This window comes from Canis lupus, chromosome X (genome assembly GCF_003254725.2).
Source record: "Canis lupus dingo isolate Sandy chromosome X, ASM325472v2, whole genome shotgun sequence".
NCBI lineage: Eukaryota > Metazoa > Chordata > Mammalia > Carnivora > Canidae > Canis > Canis lupus.
In genome coordinates this window covers 54,529,030-54,555,711 of record NC_064281.1, presented here as the reverse complement: position 1 = coordinate 54,555,711, position 26,682 = coordinate 54,529,030, and the positions used below count along the sequence as shown (strand labels likewise).

The 26,682-nt window shown below is 39.8% G+C and overlaps 1 protein-coding gene across 1 annotated transcript in view; it reads right to left on the bottom strand.

Moving 5' to 3' along the window:
• Positions 1 to 227: 227 nt before the first annotated feature.
• DGAT2L6 (diacylglycerol O-acyltransferase 2 like 6) overlaps positions 228 to 26,682 on the bottom strand; it is a 35,061-nt gene continuing 8,606 nt past the window's right edge. Inside the window, exons 2-7 of the mRNA XM_025466281.3 lie at positions 5,695 to 5,805; positions 4,798 to 4,868; positions 4,231 to 4,435; positions 3,422 to 3,596; positions 959 to 1,170; positions 228 to 529 (exon numbers count right to left, since the gene is read on the bottom strand). Coding sequence (XP_025322066.1) covers positions 375 to 529; positions 959 to 1,170; positions 3,422 to 3,596; positions 4,231 to 4,435; positions 4,798 to 4,868; positions 5,695 to 5,805 — 929 coding nt within the window. The 3' untranslated portion in view covers positions 228 to 374. The remainder of the gene's footprint in view (positions 530 to 958; positions 1,171 to 3,421; positions 3,597 to 4,230; positions 4,436 to 4,797; positions 4,869 to 5,694; positions 5,806 to 26,682) is intronic.

The window sequence follows — 26,682 nt, the reverse complement described above, 5'->3', positions numbered from 1 at the left end:
ACAAGTCTTCTAAGCCTAAATCTACATACTGATGGTGCTGCTAAGGCTTGGGAGGAAGGAGCCCTGGTGCTCTTTGGCTTCTCATTCCTTTGATCAGAGAGCTGGTTGGAGTCAGGGGACAAAAAAAGACTTGTGGATTCACAAGACTCCGATTTCTTCTCCTTTTTTAAAAAGATTTTATTTATGAGAGATACAGGGAGAGAGAGGCAGAGACATAGGCAGAGGGAGAAGCAGGCTCCATGCAGGAAGCCCGATACGGGACCCGATCCCGGGACTCCAGGATCATACCCTGGGCCGAAGGCAGAAGCCCAACCGCTGAGCCACCCAGGCATCCCAAGACTCTGATTTCTAAAGTGGGGGATATATAGCTCCTGTTATATGATTGTCAGCTCCTGGGTCTCAGGAAGGCCATATTGAACTTTGTGCTGGTCAAACAGCTTGCGCAGGGCACTGATGTAGAGTGCATGGTACTTGTCCACTGTCTTCTTGTTTGGCCTCTTAATCTTGGGGATTGGCAGGGGCTCCCCAACTATGGGACAGGAGAAGAGATAAGCATCAGAGCCTCCCCTCCCCAACTCAAATTACCCATCCTTCAGAGGGAGCCACATACTCAATCAAACTCAGTATCTGTGTCCCCTCCCTTTCCTTTTTTTCCCTGCTGCTCTAGCTCCTTTCCATCCCACATTCTCCAAATACCTTATCTCATGCATGCTGATGAGAATGAGAAGAAGGCTCAGAAGAATGATGAAGGAATGTTTGTGAATAAAAATGGTTTCATGGGAGCTATTAAATGGCCACAATTCTTACTGTTTAGTTGTCCTGCCCACCCTGCCCTCAGCCAATCCTACTGGAATTCCCATTGCCCATCCCAGCTGTTTGCTAGGCCTCCTGGACTGATGGATGACCTGGGTGAGGTGAATCAACAACGAGGGTGGTCCAAAGGTATTGGAAAGCTCACCAACAGTGGTAATGGGCCGATTGAAAGGAAGGAAGCCCCAGGAGTCTCGAGTGAGGCCCCGACCATGGAAGGTACAGAAATTTAATCCCAGGATTTTTTTGAATGTGGCCTGGAAGGTTTTTTGGAAGAACCTTATCCATGTGCCTTCAGGGAAGGTCTCTTGATTGTGAACCTCATTCTCTCCAAAGGAATAAGAAGGGACAAGGTATGCTCTGCAAAGAAAGGAGAAGTATTAACTCTTCCAGGGAGCTCCCCCCCAGCAAAATCCTCTCCAAGGTGTGAAACCTTTCCAATCTGCCTATTATAGGACAAGAACCCAAGTACCCAAACATCTTCAGCTTTTGTTTCATTCTTGCCATGCCCCACCCTTTTAACTGAACCCTTTGGGGGGCGGGGGGGGGAAGGGGGAGCTGCTGTACCTTGTCTTATGATAGAAAGAAACTAATCTTAGGCAATCTAACTGCCGTCATTACACCCAGCATCCAGAGTGATCTTCCTTAACTGCATATCTGGACCTGTCATTCCTCTCTTTAAAGCTCTTCCAGAGATCCTCACTTTATATCATGCTGCTTGCCATGGCTTTTGTGCTCTAGCTTTTGTGCTAGCTTCTCCTCTCCCCACTCCTTTCTTGCAATCTGCTTAGCCATACTAAGTGTGCCAAGTTGTTTCTTGTCTATGATTCTTTGTACATTCTGCTCCCTCTGCCAGAAATGCCTTCCTTCTGTCTTCACATGGCTAATTCTATTTTGCCCTTCAATGCTTAGCTCCAATTTCAATCTCTTGAAGAAAACTTTTTTGACTACCTCCAATTCCCTCCCCCACAATGTGAATTAGGTACTCTTTATCTAGTGCTCATCTTTCTCCGCACTAACACTATTCTAATTCAGTTATTACAGTCATCCCCTTACCTATCTGACTTCCTAGTTGCCTGTCAAGCTGATCAAAGGTGGGAAATCTGTCATTCATCTTTGGATCTTTAGGGCCTCACATAGTGCCTGATACGTTGTAGGTTTCCTGAGTCCTTTCTCCCTTTTGGTCTGGCTGGCAACTCCTACTAATATTTTAGCTCATAATTCAAATGTCACTCACTCATGAAACTTCTACTTGGAGTGAAAGTTTTCCCATCAGTTGTTGTTCCCATAGCACTTTGTACATAACTCTATTATAGCACATTATACATTCAACAAATGTTTATTGAGCTCTTTCTGTGTGTCAGCACTGTATAAAGCCCTAGCCCTGTTCACTGTCACACATCCGTGAACAAAATAGATTTTTAAAATACCTTGCATTTTTTCTTGGGGGAAGACAGTAAATAATAACAAACAAAACAGATATATAAATAAAATCAATGATATATAAAAAGATGATGAATACAACAGGGAAAAAATAGAGCAAGATGGTCAGGATAGAACTTCCTGAGAAGAAACATTTGAGCAAATACCTGGAGTAAGTAAGGGAATGACCCAAACAGTTATTTGGAGGAATAGTGTTCCAGGCAGAGGGAACAGCTAGAGCACCCTAAGGCAGGAGCATGTGGCTTGTTTGAGGGACAGCAAGATCACTGTAGCCCTAATAGAATGAGTAAGGGGGAGAGCAGTGGGTGATGAGGGGTTGCTAAGGACTAGATTATTCAGGGTTTTGCAGGCCCTTGTAAAGACTTTGGATTTTGCTCAGAGTGAAATTGGAGCCATTGGAGCATTTGGAGTAGTGACACAATCTCACATTTAATGAAGTCATCCTGGCTACAGTTGAGAGTAGACTCTTGGATGTGGGGGAGGCAGGGAAAGAAGCAGGCAGAGCGTTAGGAGACTGTAATAATGAGGGGAGAGATTATGCTAATTTAAACCAGGGGGTTTACAGCTGAGATGTAAGTCGTTGGCTTCTGGATATATTTTGTAATTATATGTGTGCATATCTATTGTTCCCATGGGACTGTCAGTTTCTTAAAGGCAAGGATCAGGTTTCATTTATTTTTATATCCTCAATGCCTAGTACTATGCCTGACACACAGTAGTTGTTCACTAACTGCTGAACAAATGCATTCTATTTATCAAACCAGATTATATGCTGTTTGGAGGCAATAACCATGTCTTATTTATTTTTGCAATCCTCCCAGCCCCCAGCCCAATGCCTTCCTTGTCCTGGGTAGGTTCTCTGGACCTCTCAGTTAGTGAGTTGAAAGCAAAGCTCCACTTCCCCTGACCCCTAGCCTACTAGACTAATGGGCAGAAGATAAAAGTCTTTTCCCATTGTTCTTTCTCCAACTTCAAATAAAAAAAATGCCTACAAATGTTATCTGGAGGCCCAAACACCATTAAGACGGGGCAAAGGAGCAGAGGGAAGCAATCAGAGTAAAGAGAGAGCCCCCTCTAACAGGTTTCCAAAGGAGGGAGCCATTCTGGAGAGGTGCTACAGAGTACCTATGGCACTCTGACAATAGGGCACCAGAACCTGGGGACCCACCCTGTCTTCAGTGCCAACTTCACAAAACCTTTACGTTCTTTAAGGTAGATGGTAGAGACTCCCGGTCGGCACAAGAGGGCTTCAGCAGCTCCACCCACCACAATAACCACAGCATTGCCTGAGTCTTTCTGGGTCAGCAAATACTTCAAGGCCAAGCCACTCACTGGGCACACACCTGTGAAACCAAAGAGTCAAGTGGCATAACAAACTTGGTGCCTGAGATTTGGGAAAGGGGTTCCTCTGGGCTCTTCATGCTGAAGACAGTTCTGTTTCCTGACTATTGTTTCCACTCTTCTGTCTTTGACCTCCACATCCTGGGTTAGCCCTAGCCTGAGGTTGGTCCTTAGGGTCAGCTGCTTGTCTTGTGGGGAATCTGTGATACTACATTGAATTCCTCTACCTGCTGCCTCTTAGATCAATACTATCCACTCTCCCCAGTCTTACAGCTCTAGAAACTGTCCAGAGTTCTCTCCCTCAAGAGTGATCAGGACTAGCCACTAGCCACCACTAACCTTCTGTTTTACACTTTGGCTTTGATCCTGAACTCGACTTCTGCTTCCTCCTCTGAAAGAATTCTTGGCAACTCTTATAAATGCCTGTAACTTATCCTACTGTCTAACTAAACCCTGCCTCCCAGATCTTAGACAGAACCTGATGCATGGCCACATACTCTTGTTACTGGCTTTATGTGTTCTGGACTCATTTTTTACAAGTCTTCTTCCATCAAGATATGAGATGTGGACTGTCAGTGCTTACTGGGGTTGGAGGTCTGAGGTAGGCCAGAGAATGGGATGATTTCTTATACTCACCCATTGACATCACATAGTCTCGCACAATGGGGATCCAGAAAATCCATTCCAAGGTCCCTATGGAAGGAGTGATGGCTGGAAAAATTTGAGCAAAGCCAGTGGCCTCAGTAGCAAAGTTGATGAACACACCATAAGAAACAATCCCATGGGGGTGATTGGCAATAATATAGTTGTGTTTGGGAGGGAGGTCATGAGTCTTCACCAGCTGTTAGAGAGAGATTGAGTCAGAGTGGTGGATAGGAAGAAGGAAGAGAGGACATGTGGACCCAGATACCAGCAGATAGCCTGTGTTTCCCTTGGGGAGCCCCAAATCTCTGTTCATTGGGATGTCATCACTGTCAGAGGATTGCCAGGGGTTATGATGCTCAGAGAGTTTGCCACTGTGAAGAAAGGCTGCTATCCATTCATCTCCCCACCTGCCCATCTATCTTATATGCCTACTCTGCATTATGCTTCTGGGACTTGACTTTCACTGCTGGCCACTAAAGCCTTTGAAAACATGGCGCTGAGTGGGGAGGGAAAGTCTGGGCAACAGGACCCAAGAGCACCAAAAGGAAGAGTGGTTACCTTTATTGGGAAATAATTTTGAAAATACTTCCAGAGGGTCCAATTACGTACCCAAGCTGAACGCCTACCACCTGTGGGTACAGAAGGGAAGGAAAGAGCTGATGAGCTACAATCCCTCAAACATCTCTTAGAGGTAGAAGGTTCTTCCTATAGTCCTCAGGTCACAGAGGAAGTCCCCTTTTCACATTTCCGTATCTCTAGAACGTAGTGCTGTAGGCACTGTCCCTGAGTCCAACCCCCAAGAAGATATAGGAGACCCCTGCTTCCCTGGAGCCAGCCAGGAAAGTGATAGGTAAATGTCCCAAAACTGAGGGCACCTGCCCTGAAACCTCTTAATTCTTCCTCAGAAGCCTGGGAGAGATGAGATCTCTTTTCCTTGCTGAGCTTTGCTCTCCTCTCTCTGTCTCCTTCCCTGTACACCTGTTTGCTTCTTTCCATCTTTCCAGCCCTCCACCTTCCTAACTCTTTTCCTTTCCCTTTCCCCTTCTTTCCCCTTCCTATCCTATCTCCCTCTTCTTTTTTTTAATTTATTTTTTATTGGTGTTCAATTTACCAACATACAGAATAACCCCCAGTGCCCGTCACCCATTCACTCCCACCCCCCGCCCTCCTCCCCTTCCACCACCCCTAGTTCGTTTCCCAGAGTTAGGAGTCTTTACGTTCTGTCTCCCTTTCTGATATTTCCCACACATTTCTTCTCCCTTCCCTTATATTCCCTTTCACTATTATTTATATTCCCCAAATGAATGAGAACATATAATGTTTGTCCTTCTCCGACTGACTTACTTCACTCAGCCTTTCTCCCTCTTCTTCTCCCACTCTCTCCCTCCATTTCCCTCTCCCTTTGGTTCCATCTTTTGCACAGACAGGGACCATCACACTTCCTTTGTCTCATACCTTGACTGTGGGTATTCCAATCATAGGCGAGCCAGGCTAAGGTGAGCACAGACAAGATCCATAATTTAGTGAACACCAGAAAGTAGGGTATAAGCAAAACAGGAATCGCTCCTGAGGGGAAATAAAATCAGTTTCCTTTGGTTTCTTTCAAGTTTAATATAACTCTAACTGCCATCTCCACTCTATACAGAAGGAGCAGGTCAAGGCTGATGTGAGACCCTTCTCTCCCTTTCCCGTCACAACCTCTTCCAGCTCTGCTGTAGTTCAGGCTGTACTCTGAGTCCCTGGACCTGGGTCCCTTTTTGATGGCTGAGATCTTAACTGAGGAAACAACATAACCATGATATTCTCAGAGCAGGCCCTCAGCTGGGGTCAAATGACAGCACTGCTTGGCAAGAACAGCACCTTGAACCAGTGGCTGACATCCCATTTCTGAGACTTCAGGAATTCCTTTCTAAAAGCTTGACCCTCCTTTCTTTCTTTTTTTGGAGAATTTATTTATTTATTTATTCATTCATTCATTCATTCATTCATTCATAAGAGACACACAGAGAGAGGCAGAGATACAGGCAGAGGGAGAAGCAGGCTCCCTGCGGGGAGCCCAATGAGGGAATTGATCCCAGGACCCCGGGATCACTACCTGAGCCAAAGGCAGATGCTCAACCACTGAGCCACCCAGGTGTCCCTTGACCCTCCTTTCTTTGTGGAACTGCTAAGTCAGTACATACTAGTGAAGAGGGCTGCCTGTCGTATATAGGCTGATGCTGAGAAGAAAACACATATTTAGAAAGCACTTTCCTATGTTCAGTTTTGTCACATTCAGAATGTCTCAAAAATCTAGAAAGGGTAACATTATTTCTGTTAGCAAAGGGTCACAGTAGACTTTGAAATGTAAACATGATACATCTCACAGCAGTAAGGAATTAAATCCCATTTTAAAACCTACATTCATGGGATACCTGGGTGGCTCAGTGGTTAAGCATCTGCCTTTGGCTCAGGTCCTGATCCTGGGGTCCTTTGATGGAGTTCCACATTGGGCTCCCACAGGAAGCCTACTTCTCCCTCTGTCTATGTCTTTGCCTTTCTTTCTGTGTCTCTCATAAATAAATAAATAAGATCTTAAAAAATAAAATAATCTGCACTAATGGGAAAGAGGGGCTAAGTACACATGTGAATGAAAAAAGACCCAGCTAAAGGAATGACTTATTTGGCCAGGTAACCACATTAGGTAGATGAAATTTCCAAAGAAGGGGAAGAAACTCAAGAGTTATTTAGCAGCAGGTTTGTTTCTTGCATTTTGGACATAGATGAAAAAAAAAAAAAACAGGAAAAAAGATGGAATGGGCCTTTCTTTAAAAAATCATGTTATGGAGTAGAAGAAACCTTAGTGATCGGCTGAATTCTCTTTGCAAGAACTAGTTGAGATGGTTGTTATAATCATGCTAATTAAATAGGAAATAGTGGTGGGAGGAATTTCGCAGGAAGCTTACCACTGATAAACATCCTGCTACCTCTGACCCTCATAAAAGATGAGAGTAAATTTGCCAGGTAAGCTTCAGAACAAAACTCAGCAAGAATCATTAATAATTAAAGGTAGTCTAAATGTATCATTTCTTTTATATCTTGCTCCAAATAAATTTAGTTTGTATCCCCAGTATTTAGAACAGTGCCTTGCACACAGTAGGTGTTTAGCAAACATCTACAGATTGACTGAAAAATAAATGTTTTCTCTTTTCAATAATTGGTTAACTTAAATTATTAGTGTTTAGGCAACATTTGTGTTATTTTTAAATAGATGCTATTTAAAAATCATAGATGGATTATGTACCTAATATCTGGTCTCTTTCAGTTATACACAAGTTCTAAGGGTAGTCTAGCCAAGAGCTATACTTCCATAAACACCATCCCCCTTGTGGAATCTATTTGAACTGCAGGTGTGACACCTCAGAAGACCATAAATGTCCTTTGAGGACCAGCCTGCCAGATGCAGCCTGTTTGAGTGTCACTGGTATCACTCACAGTGACAGAAGGGTGATTTAAAGAGATAAGGGAGGACAGCCCCGGTGGCGCAGCGGTTTAGCGCCGCCTGCAGCCCGGGGTGTGATCCTGGAGATCTGGGATTGAGTCCCACGTCGGGCTCCCTGCATGGAGCCTGCTTCGCCCTCTGCCTGTGTCTCTTGCTCTCTCTGAATAAATAAGTAAATAAATATTTTTTAAAAAATAAAGAGATAAGGGAAACGGAGGCCAAAGGTGGAAGAGCTAAATCTCATGGAACAAGGAATTCTATGACAGAAAGCAAAGTTATCTGAGGCAAGAATGATAAAGAACAACCTTTTGTGCATATGTATATGTGACCCTCCCTTAGATATTACGGCCTTGACACCAGGAGATGCTTCCAAAAATTTGTCTGTGTTCAAGTGAGAAATCTTAGTGTGGATTATCAAGGAAGAGGTTCACATAAGGCAGGCTCTTAATTTAGTTTGTATTGAAGATGGCCAAGCCATTCTAATAGATGTGTGGTGTGGCATCTCAAATTTTAATTTTAATTTCCCAAATATCTAATGATGCTTAACAGCTTTCTATGTGCTTATCTGCCTTCTGTATCCTCTTTGGGGAGGTGTCTATTTCACTTTGGTTCATTTTTCAATTGGGTCGTTTGAGTTTTCTTACTGGTGAGTTTTAGGAGTTCTTTATACATTCTGGATACAAGTTCTATGTTGGATATGTGATTTGCAAACATTTTCTCCCAGTTTGTATCTATTTTTTCATTCTCTTAACACGGTCTTTCTCAGAGCAAAAGCTTCTAATTTTGATGAAGTCAAATTTATTATTTTTCCCTTTATATATTGTGCTTTTTTTAATTAAAGATTGTATTTATTTATTCATGAGAGATACACACACACACAGAGGCAGAGACACAGGCAGAGGGAGAAGCAGGCTCCATGCAGGGAGCCAGATGTGGGACTCAATCCTGGGTCTCCAGGATTAGGCCCTGGGCTGAAGGCGGCACTAAACCGCTGAGCCACCCAGGCTGCCCTATATATTTTTAATCTAAAAATCTAAGAACCTTTTACCTCACTTCAGGTCATGAAGGTTTTCTTCTAAGTTTTTTACTAAAAGTTTTACAGGTTTTTTTTTAATTTTTTATTTATTTATGATAGTCACAGAGAGAGAGAGAGAGAGAGGCAGAGACACAGGCAGAGGGAGAAGCAGGCTCCATGCACCGGGAGCCCGATGTGGGATTCGATCCCAGGTCTCCGGGATCGTGCCCTGGGCCAAAGGCAGGCGCCAAACCGCTGCGCCACCCAGGGATCCCTACAGTTTGTGTTTTACATTTATGTCTGTGATTCATGTTGAGTTAATTATTTAAATAAGATGTGAGGTTTTGACCAAGGTTCACATACTACATATGGATATCTGGTTGTTCCAACATTTGTTTAAAAGACTACCCTTCAGCCGTGCCTGAAGTTGGTTAAGTGACTACCTTCAGCTCAGGTCATGATCTCAAGGTCTTGGGATCAAGCCCTGCATCTGGGCTCCCTGCTCAGTGGGGAGTCTGCTTCTTCTTCTCCTCTGCCCCTCCCCCTGCTTGTGTGCATGTTCTTTCCTGAAATAAATAAACAAAATCTTTTTAAAAAATAAAAGACTGCCCTTCTCCATTGAATTGCTTTTGCATCTTTCTCAAAGATCCATTGGCCATAGGAGGGTTCAAGATGTGGTATAGAAAGATCTTAAACTCATCTTCTCCCATGAACACAGCAACTCTACAGTTACACAAGGAACAATTTCCTCTGAAAAGGCCCTGAAAGATACCTGAGCAGAGCCTCCACAACAAAGGATAAAAAGTCACATTGATATAAGTAGGAGAGGTGGAGACACAGTCTAGCAAGAAACTCTCACATTCAGGAACAGTAACCCACATTTGGGAGGGTGTCTCATAATCTGGAGCTCGTCCCTGAGGAGTGAGGAGTTTGTCCCTCCTTTCAGGCCTCCCAATCCTTGGGAACTGCACCAGAAGTGTCTGGTCTTGAAAACCAACAGGGTTTACTTCAAGGAGAACCATAGGACTAGGAAATAGAAAATTCACACTTAAAAGAGCTTGCACACAGATCCACTTGCCCTAGGACCCAACACAAAAGCAATCATTTGAAAGTCACTTGGAAACTCATTTATTAATCTTAAAGCATCTGCTAGAGAAACAGAAACCTGTTTGGATGCTCTTCAAAGATGGAGGCACCTGTGGGTGTCATTTTTTAGTTCTTCTGCTCTGTTGGTATTGGCACTAGCAGGTGACTTTTTCACACCCTATCCCTAGCCTGCTAGCTCCAGTAGGACTGCCACCCTCGCCCCATGCACTGCAAGTGCAGACTATCTCACTGCAGCTGGGCTGGCCAAGTGCCCCACCCCAATGTGCTATAGTCGTGGCCCACCAAGCTATAGCCAACAAGCACATGCAGCCCATACAAAGGACACCTCTTGAGTACCTGGCTCTGGTGGCCAAGGGGAATGTATTTATGGGTCCCATGAGTCCAAATCAATTGGGGAGATAGTCTTTGGCAGGCTACCACCCACAAGGCACTGCACAAACAGCAGACTGAAACAAACTCCTACTTTTCATGTGAAGAAGTTTTATTTCCTTGTCCTGAAGCTTCAGCCTGAGAGACAGGCTTTAGGTTTGCCATACATCCAGAGGCTACAGAGGCACACCCCAGGGAATATGGACAGGGAGACACCGTATTAGTGGCCTCCCTTGTCCTCCCCACAGCTGGCTAATACCACTCAGAAAGGAGCTTAAAGTCTAAAGCCACAATTTTTGCAACTATTGCCCAGGGGACACCTCCAGAGCATCTTGTCTGGATGTCAGCAGGATTTATACTGTAGACTCACAAGACTGTATATATTTACCTACCTTAAAAACTGTTGCCTGAGGATCTGGCTTATAATTAGCCTGAAACTAAACTGTTTGAGATATCTCTCTCTTGAACACTAACAGGTGTTGCATACCCTCAACAAATGGAATCTATGGAGAACAACTCAGGCTACTTAAACAATTACAAAGGTCTGAGAAACAACCAAAAGATAGAGAAAAGCTAAATGATAAATTTAATCTCCTACACAAAGCCACTCTTTCAAGACTGGGAGAAATAGCTGTTACATAGTAACAATCATAGAGGGTCAAGCAAATTGAAAATAGAGGGATATGTTCCAACTGAAAGAACAAGAAAAAAAACCTCAAGAAAAGAAACCTTAAAAATGGAGATAATCTACCTGATAAAGAATTCAAAGTAATGGCCATAAAGATGTTCACTGAACTTGAGAAGTAAGAACAAACACAGAGCTTCAACAATGAGATAGAAAACAATAAAGTACCAAATAGAAGTCATGCAGCTGGAGAATATAGTATCTAAACTGGAAAATACAGTAGAGTGGTTCAATAGCAGTCTAGGTAAAGCAGAATAAAGGATCAGTCAATTTCGCAGGGCAGAAAAACTAACATCAAGCAGCAAAGAGAAAAAAATGAAAATAAGTGAATATAGCTTAAGGGATTGATGGGACAATATCAAGCAGACTAACATTTGTATTAAATGGGTCCCAAAAGGAGAAGAGAAAGAGAAAGCAGTAGAAAACTTATTAGAGAAAACAATGGCTGAAATATTCCATAACCTAGGGAGGAAAACAGACAGCTTCAAGAAGCAGAGTTCCTAATAAGATAACTCTCTATCGCTCCTTTAAATCTGAATGATAACCTTGCCAGGTAGAGTTTTCTTGGTTGGATGTTTCTTCCTTTCAGCACTTTGGTTTCTTTTATTTACTTTTCTCTTTTCACTGAAGAATAATTAACATTCAGTGTTACATTAGTTTCAGGTGTACAATAGAATGATTCAACAATTCTATACATTATTCAGTGCTCATCAAGATAAATGTATTCTTGATCCTTTTTAAAAAAAATTCTTGATCCTTTTTATCTATTTCAAAGAGATGTGTACCAAGACACATTATAATTCAAATGCCAAAAAATAAAGAGAGAATATTAAAAGCAGACAGAATAGCCAAAGTAATCTTTAAAAGAAGAAAAAAAGCTGGAGATATCACAATTCCAGATATACTACAACAGTGTGGTAATCAAAACAGTATCGTTCTGACACAAAAATAGACACATCGATCAATGGAATAGGATAGAGAGCCCAGAAATAAATCTATGTCTATTTGGTCAGTTAATCTATGACACGGGGGGCAAGAATATATAAGGAGGAAAAGTGTCTCATCAACAAATGGTTCTGGGAAAACCGGACAGCTACATGCAAAAGAATGAAACTGGACCACTTTCTTACACCATACACAAAAATAAACTCAAAATGGATTAAAGACCTAAATGTGAGACATGACCATCAAAGTCCTAGAAGAGAACACAGGCAATAATGTCTCTGACATGAGTCACAGAAACATTTTTCTAGATCTGTCTTCTTCTGCATGTCATACATGCTGAGGATACAGAGGCACCCCCTAGGGAACATGGACATGGATACACCATATTAGGGAAACAAAAGCCAGGGAAACAAAAGCAAAAATAAACTATTGGAACTACATCAAAATAAAAAACTTTTTCACAGCAAAGGAAACCATCAATAAAACAAAAAGACAACCTACTGAATGAGAGGTTTGCAAATGATGTATCTGATAAGAAGTTAATATCCAAAATATATAAAAATCTCATATAGTACCAAAAAAATAACCCAAATAAAAAAATGAGCAGAGGACATGAACAGACATCTTTCTGAAGACATACAGATGGCCAATAGACACATAAACAGATGCTCAACATCACTAAAAATCAGGGAAATGCAAATCAAAACCGCAATGAGATATCACCCTATACCAGTCAGAATGGCTCGAATCCAGAAGACAAGAATTAGAAAGTGCTGGCAAAGATGTAGAGAAAAAGGAGCCTTTGTGCACTGTTGGTGGGAATGCAAATTAGTGCAGCCACTGTGGAAAACAGCATGGAGGTTTCTTAGAAAATTAAAAATAGGGGCTCCTGGGTGGCTCACTTGGCTAAGTGGCTATCTTCAGCTCAGGTCAGATCCCAGGGTCCTGGGATTGAGCCCTGCATCAGGATCCCTGCTCAGTGGGGAGTATGCTTCTCCCTCTCCCTCTGTCCTGCCACACTCCCCCCAGCATTTGTGTTCTCTCTCTAGCTCTGCTGACTCTCAATTAAATAAATAAAATCTTTTTTAAAAAGAAAATTAAAAATAAAATTACCATATGATCAGTAATTCCACCACTAGGCATTTACCCCCCCCCCCAAAAAATGAGAAACACTAATTTGAAAAGATATATACACTCCTTTGTTTACCACAGCATTATTTGCAATAGGCAAGATAATAGAAGTAACCCAAGTGTCTATCCATAGATGAATGGATAAAGAAGATGTTATATGTATATGTGTATATATACATGATCTTGCCATTTGTAACATAGCTGGACCTGGAAGGTATAGTGCTAAAAGAAATAAGTTAGTCAGAGAAAGACAAATATATAATCTCACTCATATGTGGAATTTAAGAAACAAAACAAATGAACAAACAAACAAAAAGATACCAACAAAAAAGAGACTCTTAAATACAGAGAAAAAATGGTGGTTGCCAGAGGGGAGATGGGCAGGGAGTGGGATGAAATAGATAAAAAGGATCAAGAATTTTTTTTAAAAAGGATCAAGAATACATTTATCTTGATGAGCACTGAATAATGTATAGAATTGTTGAATCATTCTATTGTACACCTGAAACTAATGTAACACTGAATGTTAATTATTCTTCAGTGAAAAGAGAAAAGTAAATAAAAGAAACCAAAGTGCTGAAAGGAAGAAACATCCAACCAAGAAAACTCTACCTGGCAAGGTTATCATTCAGATTTAAAGGAGCGATAGAGAGTTTTTTACACAAGCAAAATTAAAAGATTTGATCACTACTAAACTGGCCTTACAAGAAATGTTAAAGGGATTTCTTTAAGCTGAAAAGAAAGGCACTAACTAGGAACATGAAGACATACAAACATAAAAATCTACTGATAAGTGCAAATGTATAATAAAGGTAGCGGATTAACCTCTTAAAAAGCTAATATGAAGTTAAAAGATTTTTTTTCTGTTAAGAGCAAATATATGAGAAGTACTTCAGCTGCTCAGCACACTGCATGGAGTATTTTTTAAAGTATTGCAAAAGATCAAAGCCCAGCGACGGGGCCTGGAACAGCTGGAGCTTGACTTGAGATGCATACAAGTGTATTCTGCCACCACAACCACTGTCTTTGTTACTTTTTTATGAATAAGAATATATCCATTCTGCCTAACCCTGGGTTTTTGGATCACCATAGTTGTCCTGGGAATTAATTGCATTTCATAGGTCATCTGAATTCCCATTTCTAAAATGGGGGTCCTGGCCCTGCTGAATACTACAGGTAGGTAGATCTTTAAAAGGCCACTAGTAGAGAATGTCCACCTGATTGATATGCAGAGTGGGGAGCTCTGGAATGTGGCCTGATTATGATGGCCCAGTAAGGACAGCCCTGAATTGTCTCTGACCAACCTCTGCTGCAGGAGTGGCCCACAGTACCAGTGAGATCTGCCAGCTGTGGCTGCAGGTTCCTGAGAGGGCATTCCAGAATATAGTAGCACATGTTGTCTGCAGCTCTTAGTGATTGAAAATTATTAAAAATATTTAAACATATTTAAATTAAGAATCTATTGATAAAGAAATATTTATAAGAGTGCTTGGGTGGCTCAGTCGGTTAAGTGGGGCTCAATCTCATGACCTTGAAATCACACCCAGAGCTGAAACCAAGAGTCAGTCACCTAACCAACTAACCAACCTAACCAACCAGATGCCCCAGTAGGGGACTTTAATACCTCGCTTACATCATGGGTAGACCATCCTGACAGAAAAGCAATAAGGAGACAGCCTTAAATGACACACGAGACCAGATGGACTTAATAGATATATACAGAACTTCCCAAAGCAGCAGAATACACATTCTCCTCAAGTTCACATTCTCCAGGATAGATCATGTTAGGCCACAAAACAGGTCTCAATAAATTTACAGATTGAAATCATATCAAGCATTTTTCCCAGTCACAACGGTATGAAACTAGAAGTCAATTACAGAAAGACAACTAGGATCAGACGGCTTTGCTGGTGAATTCTACCAAACATTCACAGGACATTTAATACCTATCTTTCTCAAAGTCTTCCAAAAATTTAAAGAAGAGAGAATACTTCAAACTCATTTTGTGAGACTAGAATTAACCTGACACTCAAACCAGACAAGAACACTGCAAAAAGAATGAATAAATGAACAAAAGAAAGAAAGAAGAAAGGTAGAAGAAGAAAGAAAGAAAGAAAGAAAGAAAGAAAGAAAGAAAGAAAGAAAGAAAAAGGAAAAAATTACAAGCCAATTTCCCTAATGAACAAGACACAAAAATCCTCAACAAAATATTAGCAGACCAAATTCAACAATACATTAAAGGATCAGATACTATGATCAAGTGGGATTTATTTCAGAGATGCAAGGATGGTTTAGTTTAGCATCCACTAATCAAACAACATGATATATCACACTAACAAAATGGATAAAGATCACACAATCATCTCAATAGATCCAGAAAAATGACTTGACAAAATTCAACATTCATTTATAATAAAAACTCTCAACAAAGTGAGTATGGAGGGAATGTACCTCAATATAATAAAGGCCATATATGACTAACCCACAACTAACATAATATTCAACAGTGAAAAGCTGAAAGTTGCTAAGATCAGGAAAAAGACAGAGATGCCCATTCTCACCACTTTTATTCAACATAATATTGGAAGTCCTAGCTACAGCACTTAGACCAGAAAAAGAAATAAAAGGGAAGGGATCCAAATCAGAAAGAAAGAAGTAGGGATGCCTGGGTGGCTCAATGGTTGAGCATCTGCCTTCGGTCCTGGGATCGAGTCCCACTTCGGGCTCCCCAAGGGGATCCTGCCTCTCCCTCTGCCTATGTCTCTCCCTCTCTCTCTGTGTCTCTCTCGAATAAATAAATAAATAAATATTCTTTTTTTTTAAAAAAAGAAAGGAGAATGTAAAACTCTATTTGCAGCTCACATGATACTATACATAGAAAACCCTAAAGACCACGAAAAGCTGTTAGAACCAATAAATGAATTCACTAAAGTTGCAGGAAACAAAATCAATATACAGAAATCTGTTGCATTTTTATACACCAAGAACAAACCATCACAAAGAGAAAGTAAGAAAACAATCCCATTTACAACTGCTTCAAAAAAAATTCCTAGGAATAAATTTATCCAAGGAAGTGAAAGACATGTACACTGAAAACTATGAGACACTGATAAAGGAAATTGAAGAAGACACAAATAAGTGGAAAGATAGTCTGTGCTCATAGATTGGAAGAATTAACATTGTTAAAATGTTCATACTACCCAAAGCAATCTGCAAATTCAATTCAATCTTTATCAAAATCCCAATGGCATTTTTCACAGAATTAGAACAAATAATTCTAAAATTTGTATGGAACTGCAAAAAATCTTAAATAGTCAAAGCAATCCTGAGAAAGTAGAATAAAGCTGGAGGTATCAAACTCCTGATTTCAGACTATACTACAAAGTTATAGTAACCAAGACAGTATTGTATTGGCATAAAAACATATAGATCAATGGAAGAGGATAGAGAGCCGAGAAATAAACCCACACATAATATGATCAATTAATTTATGACAGAAGAGTCAAGAATATATAATGAGAAAGGGGAAGTCTTTTCAATAAATAATGTAAGGAAAACTGGGCAGCCACATGCAAAAGAATGAAACTAGACCTTACGCCATACCCAAAACTTAAAATGGATTACGGACTTGAATGTAAGATCTAAAGCCATAAAATTCCTAGAAGAAAAAAACATAGGTAGTAAGTTCCTTGACATTGTTCTTAGCAATTTTTTTATCTGACTCTGAAAACAAGGGAAATAAAAGAAGAAATAAACAAATGGGACTAGATTAAGTTAAAAATATTCTGCACAGTTAAGAAAACCATCCATAAAACAAAAAGGTAACCTGCTGAATGGGAGAAGATATTTACAAATATGTTTGTAAAATATAAAAGATATTTACAAATCATAAATCTGATATAAGGGGTTAATATTCAAAATATATAAAGAAGTCATACAACTTAACAAAAAACCAACAACCTGATATAAATAGGAGCAGGGGATATGAAAAGACATTTTTCCAAAGAAAACATACAGATGGCCAATAGATACATGAAAAGATGCTCAGCATCACCAATCATCAGGGAAATGCAAATCAAAACCACGATGAGAAACCACCTCATACATGTTAAAATGGCTATTATCAAAAAGACAAGAAATAACAAATGTTGGAGAAGATGTGGAGAAAAGGAAACACTTGTACATTGTTGGTGAGAATGTAAATTTGTGGATCCACTATAGCAAACAGTATGAGGATTCCTCATATTAACAATAGAACTACACATATGATCCAGCTATTCCACTCCTGGGTATTTATTTGAAGAATACGAAACAGTAATTTAAAAAGATATATGCACCCCCCAATGTTTGTTGCAGCAATATTCACAATAGCCAAGATATGGGAACAACCTAAGTGTCTATGGAAAGATGAATGGATAATGATGCAGCATATATATATGATGGAATTCTACTCAGCCATAGAAAGAAGGAAATCTTGCTAGTTGCATCAACATGGATGGACCTAGAGGGTATTATGCTAAGTGAAATAAGTCCAACAGTGAAAGACAAATACCATATGATTTCATTTACATGTAGAATCTAAAAACCAAAACAAAGAAACACAGCAAAAATAAACTCATAAAGATTGGTGGTTACCAGAGGGGAATGGGGTTGGGAGGTGGGCAAAGTGAGTGAAAGGGCTCAATTGTATGGTGATAGATGGTAACTAGACTTAGGATGGTTATCATTTTATAGTGCATACAAATGGTGAATTATAATGTTATACCTTGAAACTTATACAATGTTATACACTGATTTTATGTCAATATAAAAAAATCAATTGGTCATATTTGTGTAGGTCTATTTCTGGACTCTTTTTTCTGTTCCATTGATCTATCCCTTGCTAATACATCACTGTCTTGATTACTGTAGTTGTATGCCAATTCTTAAGGTCAGATAGTGTGATTCCTCCAATTTTATTCTTTTTCAAAACTGTTTTAGTTATTGTAATTCCTTTGTTTTTCTATATAAGTTTTAGAATCAACTTGCCTATGTCTACATAACTTCCTGGTGGGAGTTTTAAAAATTTTTTATTTTGAAAAAAACTTTAGATTGATAGAAAATTTGCAAGAATGTTTTAATAAAATCCCATATAACCTTCACCTATATCTTCCTATTGAAAATATTCTACGTTTAATTTATCTTTAAATATGTCTATACATCTGTGTTTGTATTTGAAAGTACATTGCAGAGATCATAACCCTTTGCCCCTAAATATCTAAGCACATATTTTCTAAAAACAAAGACATTCTCTTCCTGTATCACATCCACAGTGCTATTATCAAGTTTGGGGAATTCAATATTTATGCAAAAGTGTTATCTAATATACCTGCTGGGATTTTTATTTGAATTATGTTACATTTATAGATAAATTTAGGGATAAATGGCATCTTTATTATATTGAATTTTCCAATCCATGAACACAGTATGTCTCTAACTATTTAGATCTTTAATTTTATGCATTAGTACTTTAGTTTTCAGCCTACAGATGCTGTACAGGTTTTGTTAAACTTATTCATAAATCTTTCATTTCTGGAGAGGGCATTTAAATAGCATTGTCTTAAAATTTCTATTTTCTTATTTTTTTCTTTTTAGAAGGGAGGGAGGGGCTCAGAGAGAGGGAGAAAGAGAATCTTAAGCAGGCTTCATGCCCAAGGCAGAGCCTGATATGGGGCTCGATCCCAGGAGCCTGAGATCATGACCTGAATCAAAATCAAGAGCCAACTGAGCCACCAAGGTGCCCCTTAAATTTCTATTTTCAACTGATTTCTACTAGTATATAGAAATATGTGATCTTGTATCCTGTAGCTTGGCTAAACTCCTTTGCTAGTTCTTGAAGGTTTTTTTCTTCTTTTTTAATAGATTTCCTGGGGCACCTGGGTGGCTCAGTGGTTGAGCATCTGCCTTTGGCTTGGGTCATGATCCCTGGTCCTGAGATTGAGCCCCGTGTCAGGCTCCCCGTGGGGACCCTGCTTCTCCCTCTGCCTATGTCTCTGCCTCTCTCTCTGTAGCTCTCATGAATAAATAAATAAATAAAACCTTTTATAAAAAAAGATTTCCTTGGTATTTTCTACAGCCAATCATGTCATCTGTAAATTGGGCAGGTTTTTTTTCTTATTTTTCAATCTTTTTTTCTTCTTCTTCTCCCTGTCTTATTGCACTTGCTATGACTTTTAGTACAATGTTGAATACAAATGGTGAGAGTGGACACCCTTGTTTTGCTGCCATCTTAGGGAGAAAGCTTTCAGGCTTTCATAAAATATGATGTTAGCTGCAGTGTTTTTTATAGGTGCTCTGTATCAGGTTGAGGAAGTTTCTTTCTATTCCTAGTTTACTGAGAGGTTTTATCATGATTGAAATGGAAGTTTGTCAAATGCTTTCTTTACATCAGTTAATATGATCATGTGTTTTCCTTTGTTAATGTGGTAGTTTACATTGATTTTCAAATATTTTCACTTGCATTCCTGGGATAAAGGCCACTTGGCCATGATATATTATGCTTTGTATTGCTGGATTCAATTTGCTAGTATTTTATTGAGGATTTTTGCATTTATATTCATGAGGAATATTGGTCTATAGTTTTCTTTCTTATACTGTCTTTGTCTAGTTTTGGTATCAAGGTCTGGCTTCATAAATGAATTGACAAGTGTTCCTTCCTCTTTTTTGTAAAAAGATTTTATATATTTATTCATGACACACACACACACACACACACGTAGAGGGAGAAGCAGGCTCCACTTCAGGAGCTCAACACAGGATTCGATCCTGGGACTCCAGGATCACGCCCTGGACTGAAGGCAGATGCTCAACTGCTGAACCACTCAAGCATCCCTGTTCTTTTCTCTTTTATTTTCTGGGAAAGATTGTGTAGAATCTGTGATATATCTTCTTTAAAATGTTTGGTAGAATTTGCCATTGAAACCATCTGGGCCTGCAGTTTGCTGTTTTGGAAGGTATCTAATTATACAAAATTAAATATTTAAAAAAAACAAAATTAAATATTTAATTTAATTAATGGTTATGGATTATCTATTTTATCTTGTGTGAGTTTTGGCTGTTTGTGGTTTTTGAGGAAGTCCCCAAACATCATTGTTAATTTGTCTATTTTTCTTTTCAGTTCTGTCACCTTTTGCTTCATATATATTGAAGCTCTATTGTTAGGTGCATCTATATTTGCATAGTTATGTCTCCTTGGTAAACTGACCCTTTTAACCCTGTTCCTGACTTAAAAACATAAATTTAAACTTGTACAGCCTCAAATTACTAATGAATACTAGCTTAAGCTAAAGATGGCACCAATATGAATCTAAGTGGGTCCTTTCTTCAAAACATCTTTGGTTCATCTTACTTGCTCACTTTCCCATATAGTAATAGCCAATATTTACTGTATACTCATTACGGAAAACTAAGTGCTTTACATGCGTATTTTATTTATCTTCATAAAGACTCCATTAAGACAGCAATTAATCTTATTTTGTAGATGAGGAGCCCAGGTTTAAAGAGGTTAAATAACTATCTGAGACCACAAAGCAAGCTTGTGGTGAGCAAGGGTTGAGAACTCAGACTGTTTTACTCCAGAGACTGCACCTTTAACTGCTAAGCTCTAATTATTTTTCCCTTTAGTCAGTTATCAATTCCTGGCAGTTCTGTCTTTCAAACACCTTTCAAATTATTCTATTCCCCATGTCCATGCTACCACCCAGTCCAAGCCACCATTATCTCTCTCCTAGATGACCCTCAATGTCTTCTAACTAGGCTCCCCACTTCTATTTAAGCCCTGATGCAGCTAGCATGCTAAATGCAAATCTGACTCTGTCACTGTACAACATATAACCAAGAACATAGCTGGCTTGTCAAAGAAGCATTTCTGTGGCTTTGTATTTACTTATTGGGTCTAAATTATCTGTAAATATGAGAACGTGTGGGAGCAAATGGTAATTTAATAATTCAGCATCTAATGTGGCTTCCTATGACTCTTAGGTGAAGACTCCTAAGGTCAGGTCTTGTAATCTTGGTTTCGAAGGCACTCTGTGGTGGAGGCTCCGGCCACCCCCCTGTTTTCTGCATTCCACCATACTGTTCTGTCAGTTCCTTCAACTCATTCTGCGCTCTAGCCTCTGGGCTTCTGTGCATGCTGTCCCTTTTACCTGGAAGAATCTTTCCTCAGCTCTTTCCTGGCTAGCTTCTATTCATCTTTTAGGCCTCAAAATTTTGGAGTTCTCTTTGACTTCTTTCCCTTTCCAAAAGATCTCTCTCCCATTCATTCTCCTGTTCTATCTCCATTGCTCCTGTTACGGATTAAGGCTCTATCTCCCCTGGTCTGGACTGCAGTCTTTGTCTACTCTTTTTGCCTGCTGGTGTCTTTCCTTCTGGTCCATTTACCATGCTACTGCAAGATTTTTTTTTTTTTGAAAGCACGGTCATGGGGATCCCTGGGTGGTGCAGCGGTTTGGCGCCTGCCTTTGGCCCAGGGCGCGATCCTGGAGACCCGGGATCGAATCCCACATCGGGCTCCTGGTGCATGGAGCCTGCTTCTCTCTCTGCCTGTGTCTCTGCCTCTCTCTCTCTCTCTGTCTGTGACTTAAATAAATAAATAATAAATAAAATATTTAAAAAAAAAAAAAAAAAAAAAAAAAAAAGAAAGCACGGTCATAATGATGTTTGCCTCTGAAACCTTCAGTATTTTCCCACTGCTGACAGGAAAAAGTGTACACATGCTATCCTGATGTGTAAGGCCCCCCATGGACTATCCACACACAGCTTCCTAGCCTCATCTCTCACTATCTGCAGTGACATTGCTTATGCTCTAGCCCAGGATTTCTCAAAGTGTTGTCCCCATACCACTGTAGGTATGCTAGATGGTCTCGGGTGGTGTTTGGATGGAAAATTATTTTAATGTACAATGAATAAAATTGAATTTATGGTAGTAATATAAAATTTCTGTTAAAATAGATTAATTTGGGGATGTTTGGGTAGCTCAGTCCGTTAAGCGTCCAACTCTTCTTGGTTTTGGCTCAGGTCATGATCTCCGGGTCCAGGGATGGAGCCCTGCCCCAGGCTCCATGCTGAGTGCAGATTCTGCTTGAGATTCTCTCTCCCCATCCCTCTGACCCTCCCACTTATGCTCCTCTCTTTGTCTCTCAAATAAATAGATGGATCTTTTCAAAAAATAAAATGTATTAATTTAGGTAACAGCAATGAGTCAATTTGGAAAAAATGTTAAGTCATAATAGCACAAGCAGTTCTCAGCTATAGAAAAAAAAATAGAGGATGGGATGTGAATGGCTGAAATATAGGAAACAGAAGCCCAACTACCTTAGTCTACTTCCCATTCCCTTAACTCACCATACAATTTCATATCTCTATACCTTTGGTGATGCTGTTCCTTTATTCTGAATACCCTCTTTCAACTTTCTGCCTATCAAAATTCTTTCAGCCTTCAAGGATTAGCTGAAATGATACCCTCTTTATGCTGAGTGAAGTAAGTCAGTCGGAGAAGGACAAACATTATATGTTCTCATTCATTTGGGGAATATAAATAATAGTGAAAGGGAATATAAGGGAAGGGAGAAGAAATGTGTGGGAAATATCAGAAAGGGAGACAGAACGTAAAGACTCCTAACTCTGGGAAACGAACTAGGGGTGGTGGAAGGGGAGGAGGGCGGGGGGTGGGAGTGAATGGGTGACGGGCACTGGGGGTTATTCTGTATGTTAGTAATTGAACACCAATAAAAAATAAATTAAAAAAAAAGAAATGATACCCTCTTGATGATATTTTTGGTGATTCTCTGCTCAGAATTAAGGATTCTCTTCCCCACACATGGCACATTACTTATGCTTCTATCTAGGCCAGTTTCATTCTGCTGCTTGTGTACTTAGTACCTCATATGTCTGGCCCTCTCCCTATTAGACAGTAAGCGTCTTGAAAACAGCCTTTATCACAGTGCCAAGCACAGGGAGATGACTCCTGATAAATATTTGTTACATGAAATTATAACACATCCGGAAGTTTTGATTTCAAAATTCACCAAGCAGCAGATGAAAGCTAACAGGGACAAAAACCACTAATGCTCTTATTCCAACAAGGAAAGGCCTTCTGGGGATCCAAGGTGTACATGTGTGTATAAGGCTATAGGCAAGCAGTTCTTTTATTTTATTATATTTTTAGATTTTACTTAATTATTCATGAGAGACACACACACAGAGAGGCAGAGACATAGGCAAAGGGAGAAGTAGGCTCCATGCAGGAAGCCCGATGTGGGACTTGTCCTGGGAATCTAGGATCATGCCCTGAGCTGAAGGCAGATGCTCAACCACTGAGCCACCCAGGCATCCTGGTAGATAATTTTATTATCCTCATTTTACATATGAAAAAAGTTAGGCTCAGAGTGGTCAAGCTTTAGGGAAAAAAACCTCCAAGCTTTAGGAAAAAAGTAGGAAGTGTTTGTTGAGTCTTTACTATGTGCCAGGAGCTATATTAGGCACTTTCTGTGTATTAACTCATATTAATACATGTAGAAAGGATAATTTCTTCATTCCAGGAACTCATATTCTATTGGGAAGATTGATACCATAAATACTAAATACATTCCACAGGGTGAAAACTATATACTCCGAGTTCAAGACTCATTTTAGACCTAAGGACACCTCCAGACTAAAAATGAAAGAGTGGAGAACAATTTACCATTCAAATGGTCCTCAAAAGAAAGCCGGGGTAGCAATCCTCATATCAGATAAATTAAAGTTTATCCCAAAGACTGTAGTAAGAGATGAAGAGGAACAATATATCATACTTAAAGGGTCTATCCAACAAGAAGACCTAATAATCATGAATATTTATGCCCATAATGTGGGAGCTGCCAAGTATATCAATCAATTAATAACCAAAGTAAAGACATACTTAGAAAATAATACACTAATAGTAAGAGACTTCAACACGGCACGTTCTGCAAATGACAGATCTTCTAAGAACAACATCACCAACGAAATAAGAGCTATAAATGATACACTGGACCAGATGGGTTTCACAGATATATACAGAACTATGCATCCAAATGCAACTGAATACACATTCTTCTCAAGTGCACATGGAACTTTCTCCAGAATAGACCACTTACTGGGTCACAAATCAGGTCTCAACAGATACCAAAAGATTGGGATTGTCCCCTGCATATTTTCAGACCACAATCCTATGAAACTAGAACAAAAAGGAATTTGGAAGAAACTAAAACACATGGAGATTAAAGAGCATCTTGCTAAAAGATAAATGGGTCAACAAGTAAATTAGAGAAAAATTAAAAAGATTCATGGAAACTAATAAAAATGAAGATACACTATTTAAAAAATCTTTGGGATACAGCAAAAGTGGTCCTAAGATGGAAATATATTGCAATATAAACATCCCTCAAAAAATTGGAAAAAACTCAAATGCACAAGCTAACCTCGCACCTAAAGGAACTGGAGAAAGAACAGAAAAAAAAAAAAACTACACCAAGCAGAAGAAGAGAGATAATAAAGATTAGAGCAGAACTCAATGAAAAGAGACCAGAAGAACTGTAGAACATATCAACAAAACCAGGAGTTGGTTCTTTGAAAGAATTAATAAGATAGGGGCAGTGTGGGTGGCTCAGTGGTTTAGTGCTGCCTTCAGCCCAGGGCCTGATCCTGGAGACCTGGAATAGAGTTCTATGTCGGGCTCCCTGCATGGAGCCTGCTTCTCCCTCTGCTTGTGTCTCTGACTCTCTCTCTCTCTCTCTGTGTGTCTCTCATGAATAAATAAATAAAATCTTAAAAAAAAGAATTAATAAGATAGATAAACCATTAAACAGACTTATTAAAAAGAAAAAAGACTAATAAAATCATGAATGAAAGAGGAGAGATCACAACCAATACCAAGAAATACAAATGATTTTAAAAACTTATTATGAGCAGCTATACACCAATAAATTAGACAATCTACAAGAAATGGACACATTTCTGGAAAACAAATTACCAAAACTGGAACAGGAAGAACTAGAAAACCTGAACAGGCCAATAACCAGGGAGGAAATTGAAGCAGTCATCAAAAACCTCCCAAGACACAAAAGTCCAGGGCCAGATGGCTTCCCAGGGGAATTCTATCAAATGTTTAAAGAAGAAACAATACCTATTCCACTAAAGCTGTTCCACTAAAGATAGAAAGGGATGGAGTAGTTCCAAACTTATTCAATGAGGCTAGCATCACCTTAATTCCAAAACCAGACAAAGACCCCACCAAAAAGGAGAATTATATACCAATATCCCTGATGAACACAGATGCAACAATTCTCAACAAGATACTAGCCAATAGGATCCAACAATACATTAAGAAGATTATTCACCATGACCAAGTGGGATTTATCCCCAGGATGCAAGGCTGGTTCAATACATGTAAAGCAATCAACGTGTTAGATCATATCAACAAGAGAAAAACAAGAACCATATGACCCTCTCAATAGATGCAGAGAAAGCATTTGACAAAACACAGCATCCATTCCTGATCAAAACTCTTCAGAGTGTAGGGATAGAGGGAACTTTTCCTCGGCATCTTAAAAGCCATCTATGAAAAGCCCACAGCAAATATCGTTCTCAATGGAGAAACACTGGGAGCCTTTCCACTAAGATCAGTAACAAGACAGGGATGTCCACTCTCACCACTGCTATTCAACATAGTACTAGAAGTCCTAGCCTCAGCAATCAGGCAACAAAAAGAAATAAAAGGTATTCAAATTGGCGAAGAAGAAGTCAAACTCTCCCTCTTCGCAGATGACATGATACTGTACGTAGAAAACCCAAAAGACTCCACCCCAAGATTGCTAGAACTCATACAGCAATTTGGCAGTGTGGCAGGATACAAAATCAATGCCCAGAAGTCAGTAGCATTTGTACACACTAACAATGAGACTGAAGAAAGAGAAATTAAGGAGTCAATCCCATTTACAATGGCCCCCAAAAGCATAAGATACCTAGCAATAAACCTAACCAAAGAGGTAAAGGATCTATACCCTAAAAACTAGAGAACACTTCTGAAAGAAATTGAGGAAGACACAAAGAGATGGAAAAATATTCCATGCTCATGGATTAGAAGAATTAATAGTGTGAAAATGTCAATGCTACTCAGGGCAATTTAAATGTTCAATGCAATCCCTATGAAAATACCAAGGGCGGGGAGGGGGGTGGCAGCCCGGGTGGCTCAGCGGTTTAGCGCTGCCTTCAGTCCAGGGCCTGATCCTGGAGACCTGGGATCAAGTCCCACCAGGCTCCCTGCATAGAGCCTGCTTCTCCCTCTGCCTGTGTCTCTGCTTCTCTCTCTCTCTCTCTCTCTCTGTCTCTCATGAATAAATAAATAAAATATTAAAAAAAGAAAATACCACGGACTTTCTTCAGAGAGTTGGAACAAATAATCTTAAGTTTTGTGTGAATCAGAAAAGACCCTGAATAGCCAGGGGAATATTTAAAAAGAAAACCAGAGCATCACAATGGGTGCATCGCAATGCCAGATATCAGGTTGTAGTTCAAAGCTGTGATCATCAAGACAGTGTGGTACTGGCACAAAAACAGACACAAAGATCAATGGAACAGAACAGAGAACCCAGAAATGGGCCTTCAACTCTATGGTCAACTAATATTCAACAGAGCAGAAAACACTATCCA